This window comes from Limulus polyphemus, unplaced genomic scaffold (genome assembly GCF_000517525.1).
Source record: "Limulus polyphemus unplaced genomic scaffold, Limulus_polyphemus-2.1.2 Scaffold4178, whole genome shotgun sequence".
Taxonomy (NCBI): Eukaryota; Metazoa; Arthropoda; class Merostomata; order Xiphosura; family Limulidae; genus Limulus; species Limulus polyphemus.
Genome location: NW_013669788.1, coordinates 82,696 through 95,264, shown reverse-complemented (window position 1 = coordinate 95,264; position 12,569 = coordinate 82,696). Strand labels below are relative to the sequence as shown.

The window sequence follows — 12,569 nt, the reverse complement described above, 5'->3', positions numbered from 1 at the left end:
AATGTAAGTAAAAAAAGGCTTCTTTCACCTTAATAACATATATGTAAAAATACTTTATAAATGTATATAAATAAATAAATAAATGCTTAGCTTTTCTAGTTAACCTTGTAAAGAATATTTAAAAGCCTGTTTCTTTTACATATTCGAATAATGAAATATATATTTACCTTTTTACTTGTAATTTTATGGACATCCCTAGAGTCTAAATGTTCATATCATATAAAAGTGGAAATATTTTGAAGCAGGTACTTTCATTGGACCTTGTGGTTGGTTAATAAGAACCAAGTTTAAGGCTTTACTTATCAAACAAATTCTTACAATACCTCTAACACATTTCATTATCAATCAACCACTGTTTACAGGAAATATGGATATATTACCAATTTGTCTGTAAATCTTTCAGTTGAATTCCCAGTATATTTTCAACTGAAGTGAAGTTTAGAACTACCTCAGTTGCTGAAGCCTAAGGTAAATGTATAAAATTACTTACACACCTTCAACAGCTTAAGAATTTCCTTATAGTTAGCACTTTATCATTCACAAGTGACTTTTTTTAGTCAAAGTTTATTTAAATCATACATGAGCAGTTGTATTAAAACACAAGGTTTGAGAAAAAAAAGATTATAGTGAAACTGTCTGACAAGAAGTAAATTTTACTGTAAGTCTTGTAGTTGGGTTGCCAATCTATGATTACTTTCACTTTGAAATCAAAATATTTTACAACATACAACTTTTGATATGGTAGTATTAGAGTGAACTTACAGCTTCATTAAATGGTTAATATATTCTACTGTTTTCTTCTTTCAAGTGACAATACAAGGTTTTACAATTCAAATTCTGTACTGTTATTCCACATTTTATGTTACATAACACGGAAAAATTAATGTCTGTGAAAATTTAAATTTACTTGACCATCCCAATTTTACAGGCTCCTATGGGAAACTTGCAGAAATTGATGAAAATCTGTGGCATTATATCAAGTCATCGTTCTCAAAACAAAAAAATCAAAGCAAGTGAATTACAATGAATTTTTTAATCATCATTTTTGATATAATCCATTTTGAATATAGTACTAGTACTGATTTCCTGGATGATAATAATAATAATAGTGAATCTATAAAATAAATATCTTTCTTGGCAGGCAGTCAAATTATTTTTATATTTAAAGTTATGTTCAAAGACTAAAAGTAATATATTTTAATTAATTTGTTTCTATGTATGTTTTAAAGCAAAAAGCCACACTGAACTATCTTGCTTTGTCCATCGTGAGGAATTGAATTCAGATTTTAACATTGTAAGGGGTAACTACTTTAAGACAGCAGAGGTTACTGACTGGGATGAACAATTGGGTGACAGATAATTCCTTACTGAGATACTCTAAAAAAAATATATATGCTTATGTTTTCGATTGTTCTTCAAAAATTTATTTTTTTCCTCAAACATTTGATTTTTTTAAAAATTCAGTTCCATAATGTCACAGAAAAGGTAAACATTTATCCTCATTATGAAATATTTAATAATATTCACACATGGAAAATTCCATTTTATATATCTTAATCATGTTTAATTTTTTCATCATTCGCTACAATTTTAGGTAAAAATTGTAAATATGTAAACAGTCCCAACATGAAAAGTAAACAGTTTTTTTGGTAATTTTAGAGGTTATTCTGGTACAATCTGGTACTGTTCTCACAGATTTAAATCAATTTCAAAAACTAGTTGTTCTTAGGAACAAAAAACAATGGCAATAAAAACAGGTATTAATAGAATTATATATCACAATACACAAGTTTTTATACCCTGAAATTAATAATGCTTGGAGACGGCTTGAGCGGGTAATAAAGAAAAACTTTAATATAAGTTTAACATAACAGCAAATGTACAGCGTTTCAGCAAAGTTCTGTCATCATCTGGTACCGTCTCCAAGCATTATTAGTCTCAAAGTGAGTTCCTTGTCATCGAATTTGAATATCCTGAAATTGTTATATATGCATTAACCTTCTTTTTTTACAAGTATTCTAAAACTATTACCATTTAAAAAAGCATACCTTGATCACAAGTGTTCCACTTGGAGCTCCTTCTTCCACTTGAGGAGCGTACGATTCACAATTCTCAAATACAGGTTTATTGTCATTTACATCAGTTATAAAGACAACTACCAAAGCAGTACTAGTGTGAGTGGAGAGAGCTCCATTCCTACAACAAGATCCATCATCACGAGCAGTGACGTTAAGTTCGTACTTATCTTTGTCAAGCTGAATGGGTCCATTTATCAAACGAATCACACCTAAAATAATTAGAATTAGGTTACAATGTAAATTTTCAGTATAACGACATTAAAAAGCCTATATATTTTATACTTGCCTATCTTTATGACTACTTGTCTCATTAAATATTGTATCAATGTTAAAGAAAATAATAAATTCTTTAATTTTGGAAAGTAAGGTCATTAATATCTGATTAACAGTTCTTTGAACTTTAAGTCAAATATATAATCCTTCTGCAATGATATATTTCTAACATGGATAAAATGAAATGCCAGGTAATAAATCCAATTTTCAACATTTATAACTTTTGTAGTTATTATCACAAAAACCTGGGAAGAAAAAAAACATTTTCATTTAAAAAGTAGTGGAGACACTCCACAAACTTGTTAAGTTGTTGGAGGCTGTACATTTCTCCTATATCAATTAAACTACCTCAACATCAATTGTATAATGACCCCGTTATGTTCTTTCCACAATACCCGGGAGTCATGGCAGGCAGGATAAAAATGTCAGGTGGGCTGTATTTTGTCCATCCCTGTTTTAGAAGCTGTTGTTAAAAAATAACTATGCAAGGTGTGTCCATAATGAATAAAAGAGAAGATACAGATTTACATTTTTAGTTATTTTTGTTGATCTCATTCATAAATTGGGTTTCAAAACACTAACTAGTGGATTGTGGCAGTGAAAATATTTGTGCAAATGTAATAATTTTTGTAGAATATGAATAATGAATGTTACATTCTTAAGAGTTAAATTTTGCAACATTTCCTGACTTCTCCAGTATTCAAAGAATGAGCATCATGGTTTTACAGAAACAAAATACAATTTGAAAAATATTTTCCATTACACATAAGAGTAAGGGTTAAAAAAAAAGAGGGTTTTTGAATTATTTAGTGTTTAAATAGCGAGATGAAGTACCTTTTAACCCTTTACCTGCCCAGTGAGTTATTGTCAGTTTGTGTTATTAACAATTCTATTCTAACAGTAGCAGTATAAAAATACTAAAAAAGAAAAACAAAAAAGTTACAATTTGTAAGCTTATAGTAGCTTTTCCACACAACCATCTATTTAAAATATAAAAATATATTACTTATATCTATCTTCTGAACCCACAAACTTCAAATCAGTGTGCATTCAGAAAAGGTAAGGTGCCGACCTAAAATCTCATACTAACTGATCATGTGTGTTTCAATACTGCTGGATGATGCATTTCCAACAACTTCACAGAGATCACTACACATAACTGAAGGCGAGCAGATTAGCAGCAAACACAAAAGTTAAAATAGATGCCACCAAATAGAAAATGGTGAAACTAACCACTCATTAACAAAACACCACAGAACTGTTTATATAAAATCAGTTTTAACTAAATATGTAAACCAACTCTTCTTTGTGAAATAATTTTTTTTAAATACCTGTTCTCTCTTCAATCTGAAACATTCCAGATACAGTTCCTCCCCCAACAAAACCAAAATGAATATTGTCTCCATCTTTATCACTTGCCACCACAGTAGTAACTAATGTGTTGGGACCAGCATTTTCATCCACGTTGGGAGTGTACACATCTTGGCTGAATTTTGGTGGTTCATCATTTTTGTTTTCTGTGTAAATTCGTACAGTGGCTGTTCCTGTCATTGGTGGATCTCCCATGTCTGTCGCTCGAACAGTCAGAACATAGGTATTGTTGACATCTGCATCTAACCGTTTGTTAGAGTATATGATACCTTTATTATCAATGGTAAAATCATCTCTTTCAATGGAGTACTCAATCTGAGAATTTTTTCCTGTGTCCAAGTCACTTGCAGAAACTGCAAATAAACATTTTTTCTTACTTGACATACAATGACATATACCTAAATATATTGTAACCACTAAGATTTAAAACTATGGAAAGTAATTTAATTTTATCCAAGGTAGGTTTACATTAGTTTTTTTTACACATCTAGGTCAATTGTATGCGTGTATAAAATGGAGAAAAAAAAATCTAGTGGAATATTGATACATAAAGGAAAGGATACATAAATCGAAATTAATTCATGCATATGTTTAATACACTGAAATGCAGATTACATTGTTAATATTAATGTTTAGTAGAACAAAATTTACAAGTTTTTTCAATGTAATCCTTCAGCTGAATATTTCACAGCTACTCTACCAAGTTTTTTTTTACTATGCATATCTTACAACACAAGGTATTTACAAAGTAAGCAGTGAAAGAGTTACAATTTTTTCTATATCAAACATTTATAGCTATCAAACTTCTAACATTATATACCCTGCAGAATGGATGTTCCAATGGAAATATCTTCATCCACATTATGGGCTTGATAGTCAGGGAGTTCAAATCTTGGAGCATTATCATTCACATCGGTGACTTTTATTGTGAGCTGTATCACGTAAATAAAAAATAAAAGATGAATTTCAAAAACAAGTTTTAGTAAATTGAAATAATATTTATGCTATTTGGAGGGGGGGAACATTCGTACAAAAACAAAATGTAAGCTGAGCTACAAAATGAATTTAATTAACAGAACATACATTCCCCAATCAAGAGGTAACAAACTTTGTAACCTATAACATTTAAGAATTTTTCCGATATCTGAAACTTCTTCTCACTTTGAAATGCTGTCAGAGCCAAACATATATAGACAAAAGTAGACAAAATGAGTTACATTACAATTAAAAACATACACAATTCAATAACAGAGTTGTATCTGACTAATTTGTAAACAAATAAAAAATAAACGAATTGCAACAGAAGGTAAAAAAAAAAAGTTAATCTTTTCAATTTTTAAAAACATTAAATGTACAAAGCTAGTAATTGTAAACCTAGATTTTCCATATAAGTGGGGAAAAAAAAACATTGTACAAATTCAAGTTATTTCATCTTTGTAAGTATTTACTCACGAGTTATTAAAATATGGATTGTCAAAAATTCAAATGTACATTTTGCACTTTTCAGGTGTATATTACTAGACCAATTTTGGGCTAATTAAATTCATAGAAATTGTACAAACTGTTCTTTTTTTTTTTTTGTAGATAATTTGTATATATGTACAATTACAGAAAACAACTCTGAAATTAACCTCAACCGAAGTAGAAAATCCACCAGAATCTTCAGTGGCCGTAACTATCAAAGAATAGGATTTGGGCTGACGAAGATCTTCATAGTCCAGATCCTTGGCAAGTTTAACAACTCCAATTGTTGGATCAATATTGAAGGTGCCTGCACCACTACCTTGAGTACGAAGAGTGTATCTAATCTCTCGGTCAGCAAACGATTTTGCTCTCACTTCAATGATACTGAAACAGAAAGTAATAATTAATCTGCTATATAGAATATAAATTAAAACAGCTTTTCAGAAAATAAAAAAAGAAATTACAATATCATAAGTCAGCTACAACTTCTGGGTGACGCTAACAACACTAGACCACCTTTTTTGATATTTGATAAATATGTTAATTTAACTTAAGAAAAAAGTTTAATTTGAACTGCTATGAATGTAAGTACTTTGAAGTACAACACCTCAAAAACTTTTAAGAGTAAGGAGTAGTTTGTTTAGAGCATTAGTATTGTGTCATATTTCTACCCCTTAACTACAGTAAAAAAAAAAAAAGTTTCCAAATTTGAACTTTAAGTTATTTCAAAAATTATACTTCAGAAGCAATAAATGGATTCTCATTAAAAAAAAATGTTTAATCTTAAACAAAATTGAAATTTTGAATAATCAATAAAAAGAAAATTAAGAATTGCATCATGTTCTAGATAATAAAGTAATATTATTACATGACACATATGTAAACATTGTTATTAAATCCACATTTAGAATACACAAAAAACAAGGTGATTATAGGCCAATAAGCAACAGTTAACCATGCAACACAAAACCAAAGCTTATCCAATATACCTTGAGAAACAAATGTATTATTTATGTAATTTGTAACCAACAAAAGATAATTAAGTCAACTCAATAACAAAACTAAAAATTGCAATAAAATGACTGGGAATACAATTAATTAAACGAATTTTGAAAATTGGTCACTCTTATTTTATACCTTAAAGCTTTAAAGAAACAGTTCAAGTATGAAATTTCAACTCCAAAACCAGACACAAAAATATAAGGATAACAGTAAAAAAAAAAAGTAATCGTTGTAGAAGGATAGATAGGTCTTATAAAGATATTTATGTATATCACACAAATCTTATGTTAACCAGTAACAATCATAACCTACATATGAAACAGGGAAGATGGTTAACTAAATCCCTTCTATTGTATACATTCTATTTATCCACATAATCTGTAAAAGTAATTATTATAATATTTACAGTATCATACAACAATTATTTATTATGGTGCTTTATGTTGGGATATTAACATGGGAATTAGCTTTGCAAACTTTCCTAGATTTAATGAGAATATTATAACTTTTGAAACTAACAAATTGAGTGACTGGTTGGTTGATATTCTTCACTGAAGATTGGGATTAATGGAACTGGAAGATTTACCAGTAAATACCATGTTATATGTTCCACCTTGTACAAACTAGTATAACTCTGACACTATTATGACTTTTTAAATTGTCCGTAAATACCATGTTATATGTTCCACCTTGGACAAACTAGTATAACTCTGACACCTTTTATTAACTTTATAAATTGTCCGTAAATACCATTTTATATGTTCCACCTTGTACAAACTAGTATAACTCTGATACCTTTTATGACCTTTATAAATTGTCCGTGAATACCATTTTATATGTTCCACCTTGTACAAACTAGTATAACTCTGACACCTTTTATTAACTTTATAAATTGTCCGTAAATACCATTTTATATGTTCCACCTTGTACAAACTAGTATAACTCTGACACCTTTTATGACCTTTATAAATTGTCCTAACAGAACTGTTAAATTTTAAACCCTAGAATTGTAATAATAATAATAAAAAAAAGACCTCAGTGTTTTGAACATTTCGTTCAACTGTTTATGCACCAAATTGCTTATAACTTATGCTTGACTGTTGATTGCAGAATCCTTCATAACATACAAGTCACACAAAAATGTGACAAAAATTAACATCAATGTTGTAATTAACCTCAGTAATTACCTACGGAGTTCTCATATATCTTAACAAATTATTGTTTTACCAGGTAAAAACAAAATCAATAATTTGAAGGTTAGGATTAGTATAAGGGATTTACTGAAACAAGATTAATGGAGAAAATTTTAGAGTAGATATCTGTCATAAATTTATAAAATTAAATTATTTCACAAACATGCAATTTTGTGCTTAGACAAACTAAACCACAAGTTGGAAACCTATCCTGTAAGCAAATGAAAGTTTCTTTTGTACCCTAAAGATGGCAGCATGTTATTCACTTCAGCTGTATTTTTTTTTAATTCTAACATACAGATTAAAAAGTAAAATTAACATTATTATTGATTATTTCTTGTTGTTCAAGTAACATTTATTAACTACCTGATATTTTTCTCTTTAGAACAGATATAAAAACTACTTTTGAGAAGGATCATATAAAAAAAAATTACCTGCTATACTTTTGAATGTACAATTACTGAATTATTCTTAAATATTTTACTTGAAATTACTAAAACAAAAATCCCAGTTATTAATCTCAATTTTGCTTACTACTAGAAAATGCAGGGTCTTTTTTAAACCTTGTAGATCTAGGTTTACTTCTAATAAAATAATTTTTGAATAAAGCATAGGGAGTAACAATGTAGATTGACATGAGAGAAGCAAAAATATGCAGGAAACACTGAAAAATAAAAAGACTTGATATATTAAAAAACTATACAGAACACATACTTTATAACTACCCAAAACCTCTTTTGGATAAAGATAGTAAATTTTATCAAATTTTCTAGTTTAAGGATAAAGCATTGATTCCTAATGAAAACTTTAAACATTCTCCATACCAAAACACTGTTATATAGTTTTGTAAAAAATTATACTTAACCCAGAAGATTAAAAACTAAATGGATTTAAAACTAAATGAAAGCAAGAACAAGAAACAAATAGTACAAACCATGCATACAATGAGAGTAGATACAAATATGAAGATCACATATGTAGTTTTCAAAGTGACATTAATGTTAAAATATTTATATATACAGCACACATTTTTCAAACCCTGATTATTGATAATGGAAAACTTATTAATTGGGATAGGTATCATTTCTGCATTGGATAAAATTATGGGTCTCTAGCTCGAGGAACAGAATATATTTATCAACCTTGGAACAAACACTAAACAGTTGTATTTGTTTGTCTGTCTTCGGTATTTGCACAGTGTTACACAAAGACTATATGTGCTAGCCATCCCTTATTTTGAAGCGATAAACTAGAGGCAAGTCAGATACTCAAAAGCAACCATTGCCAAAACTTGGGCTATTCAAATCAAACATGGATATATATATACAGATAACCATCATTCTTACAACACACACCACAGCCCTAAAGTACAGAGATTCTCAAATTCACATTCCAGCAAGTTAACCACTGAGCTATGCCCAACCTGAATAACTGCAGAATTGTCATGGTGTTTGGTTTCAATTCCAAAAGTACTACACAACTGTTAGCAAGCATTTAGCTATAAATTAATCCATAACATTTTAACTCAAACTAATTTTTATATCAATGGAAAATCAAATATTAATATTAATGTCCTGCATTTAGCTTGAAGTTTTCTGATAAGGTAATTACCACATACAAAAAAAAAAAAGAATTTTTATTCTTTTTATTTTTTAGCTATAGAAACAGAAATATACTATTAATAATTTTAAATATATATCTCATTACACACACTTTATAAATTTGCTTGATAAATAAAGTTGAAATTCTTGAAAATTTTCTAAATGTTTCATGAGGAAAATACAGATCTTCTGGGGGGGGGAGCTTTAATTTTATACAAGGGTAGTACAGAATAATTAATTCTCATTCAACAATTTCATTTCAGACTGTCATTTTTTTAATTTTCTTTACAAATAATTAATGGTAAACATTTTCCCAGCAATTTTTCAGGATGTTAAATAGCTGTAATTAACGTTTTAAATACTGTAAAAAAAAACTATTCTTAGTAATATGCAAGCAATCTGCTAGTGTCAAAATTTCCTTTTTTGCAAATAAGCTTTTGTATTACCACACTACAGTTTACTATAAATTAGATTTTTTTATGGTGTAACGTAACATGTTGAATTTCAGACATTTAACATTCTAATTAACTGCCATGAATGGAACTGAAACTAACTTAAATACAAAATTCAATTAAAAAAATTACCCTGTTAGACTTGTTTTTCAACAGTTTAGCAGTTTTAATTGCAAATACCAACACATAGTTTGTACCATACAAAGTTTCGCTATAACTCACTCTGAATCTTTCCTCTGGTTTTCTGGAATCGTTGTTTCATACTTTTCCATGTAAAACTGTGGAGCTCTCTTTCCTCCCATTATAGACAGCCTCTCTTCTGGAGTGGACTGATATTGACTTAATCCACCACTTTGATCTTCAGCTCGGACATACAACACATATTCTTTATCTAACATAAACTGTTCTGATCCTCTTGTTCTCACCTCACCAGAACGTTCATCCACTTCAAATCGTCCTCCGGCTGAAAATATTGAGATAAAGAATCATTCAGGGAACACAAAAACAATGCTTCTTTAGATGCTGAGAAATTTGAAGTTGAAACAAAAGAATCTAAAACTCTGATCCTTATACAGAACCAAATAACAGAACAAATCACTGTTTATTCTACAGGGTGTCTGAAAAAAATTATATGACTTATTACAAACTTAAACACAGCAAGACAATATAATAATTACAAACTTAACAGTTTGTAGCAGATGAAGTGCACCTCTATACAATGTTCTATAGTGTGTCATTTGCCAACAATACACCTCTACATATGCTACATCCATATGCTGGCACCACAGTGATCTGTTCATGTATCCTTCCCAGATCAGTCACTTATGTGATATAGATGATATTCTTCATATAACCCAGGAAATGTTGTGCTGGCTAGGGGTTCGACCTTTCTTGTGTAACACACTCACCGACTTTTAAACTGACAGTATTACTTCTTGATAGAATTTTAAACTAGTGGATCTTTTCCATACCCTCTATGATATTATATTGTCTTTGTACCAGAACAATCAATTTCATCTATGCTATCAACAGGACACACAGTCTTCTCTGTCACCTTTTTTGTTAATGACACATTTGGTGACTGCACATGTGTTTTACTTAATTACATTTATTATGGTAAAAACAAACTGCACACACATGTGCCCTTCATCCACACTCTACTGTGACTATTTAGTCTACCTTTTGATTGGACATATGATTTCTGTTACAATCTAAAAAAATTTCAGACTGAAGCACTGCATACTTGTTTTGGTTGTTATTAAATTATTATATATAATAAACAAAAAACAAAATCAAACTTTCACACAAGATGGCAATGAAATTCGTACAAATTTTCAGGAAACAGCATCTATTAAGACAAAAAGAAAGGTCCACAACACAACTGAAAGAATATCCAAGTTCCATAAACTAATGTTCCTCAGACTGACCAGACATTCTGAAAATTATGCATTAATATCTATAGTGCAAGAATGCTATCTATAAACTTTTAACATGAACTCTTTGTTATACAATTAAAATCATTAACAGTAGTTTTGTGGTATGAACCTTACATTTTCAGGCATCAACATCACTGTCACCTTAAAACCAACCTTTTACGAACAAATATGAACAAGTCTTCATTTGCAACTTTGCATGTTTTTGTGTCTAAATCTTTCAAATGTTCAATATGTGAAGTTAAAAACTTACCACTAATCTGAAAACAAACTTTGTGGCTTCATACTTTGTTTCTAAGAAGCTGATTCTCTTGCTTAGGGTTTTTTAAGTAATATTATGTGATGAACTATCTTTATGTTAGGTTTTAAGGATAAGCCAATTGCATGGATAAGAATAAAAGCAGCTTGTAACTTACTTCTGTCTCGAACAAGCAGGTAGTGAATACTGTTGTCAGTGTCTGGGTCTCTAGCCTGAAGCTTAAATACAGGAGTTCCAGGAGGAGCATTTAGCTGCACCACAGCTTGCATGGGTAGTGGACGGTTGATAAAATAGGGAGGTTCGTCATTCACGTCTTTAAGGTGAATGATGATACGTTGTCGTTCATGTTCTAGAAGAAAGAGACAAAGTTTTTAAATAAATTATCAGAATATTAAAAAATATTAACCCTTCTTAAACAAATCCTCATCACAATATAATTAATTATTTATATATTTGTCTTATATCACTGTGTGCATTATCTGCAGTTGTTAAAACAAAGAAAACTATTGAATGTGTATCAATACATTTAGTACTAGTTCACTAATCAATATCTTATGCTGAACTGTTTCATACCTTTTATCTTTGTAAATGCTAAATAGCATTTAACAGAAAATGTAATTTCAGTAGAGTATGGAAATGTAATAAAAGACCTATCTTACATACGTGTAGAGGGGCCAAGAATGGTTGAATTCATTAAATATTTATCAGAATGGGCAGTAAGCACAAATGCTAAATTATCAGCATACCTGAAACATATTAAACTGTGTAATATAAGAGATAGAAAGCTTTCATAAGTTGTGTAAAATGCAATCCAATGGAAAACTTTGATACCAATCATTTATCAAGCATTACCATGCATAACATGGACAAATAGGTTGGAAGATACAGAAGAGTGAAAAGCAAAAAAATGATGTCCCCACCAAAAAGCAAAATATTAAAAATTAAAAGAACCTGTCCTTTGAAAATTATCAATTTCTTTTTCTAATAATTGGTTGACTTATTTATACACTTTAAAACAAACTATACCTTTATATCTATATATTTTTTAAGTATCATTTAATGTCTTACAATATCTAAACAGCTACAGAATACAAGCCTTTTATAAATTCAAAATATGATACCAGCAATCAAATTTAACACCAAATATGAGAATTTCAAACTCCAATTTAACCCACGAAAAAAAAAAATTGTGTGCAAAACTTTAAGTATATTTTTTCTAAGATGTATTCTCCCACTCCACCTCAAATAAACAAAGGAAGAATTAATGGTATTTTGTTCAATACTATCACAACAATGATTTCATTTCATAAACTGAACAAGTTAGTAAATCAGTCTAAGCTACAATCAAGATTAACTTACAAATGTGTGTGTGTGTGTGTGTGTGTGTGTGTGTGTGTGTGTGTGTGTGTGTGTGTGTGTACTAACTAATATATACTACTACTA

At 29.5% G+C, this 12,569-nt stretch overlaps 1 protein-coding gene across 1 annotated transcript in view; it reads right to left on the bottom strand.

Moving 5' to 3' along the window:
• Window positions 1–2,048: 2,048 nt before the first annotated feature.
• Window positions 2,049–12,569, bottom strand: part of LOC106470716 (neural-cadherin-like) — a gene marked incomplete at its 3' end in the record, with an annotated part of 60,080 nt that continues 49,559 nt past the window's right edge. Inside the window, exons 3-8 of the mRNA XM_013931282.1 lie at window positions 11,284–11,475; window positions 9,657–9,897; window positions 5,354–5,570; window positions 4,543–4,654; window positions 3,683–4,075; window positions 2,049–2,287 (exon numbers count right to left, since the gene is read on the bottom strand). Coding sequence (XP_013786736.1) covers window positions 2,049–2,287; window positions 3,683–4,075; window positions 4,543–4,654; window positions 5,354–5,570; window positions 9,657–9,897; window positions 11,284–11,475 — 1,394 coding nt within the window. The remainder of the gene's footprint in view (window positions 2,288–3,682; window positions 4,076–4,542; window positions 4,655–5,353; window positions 5,571–9,656; window positions 9,898–11,283; window positions 11,476–12,569) is intronic.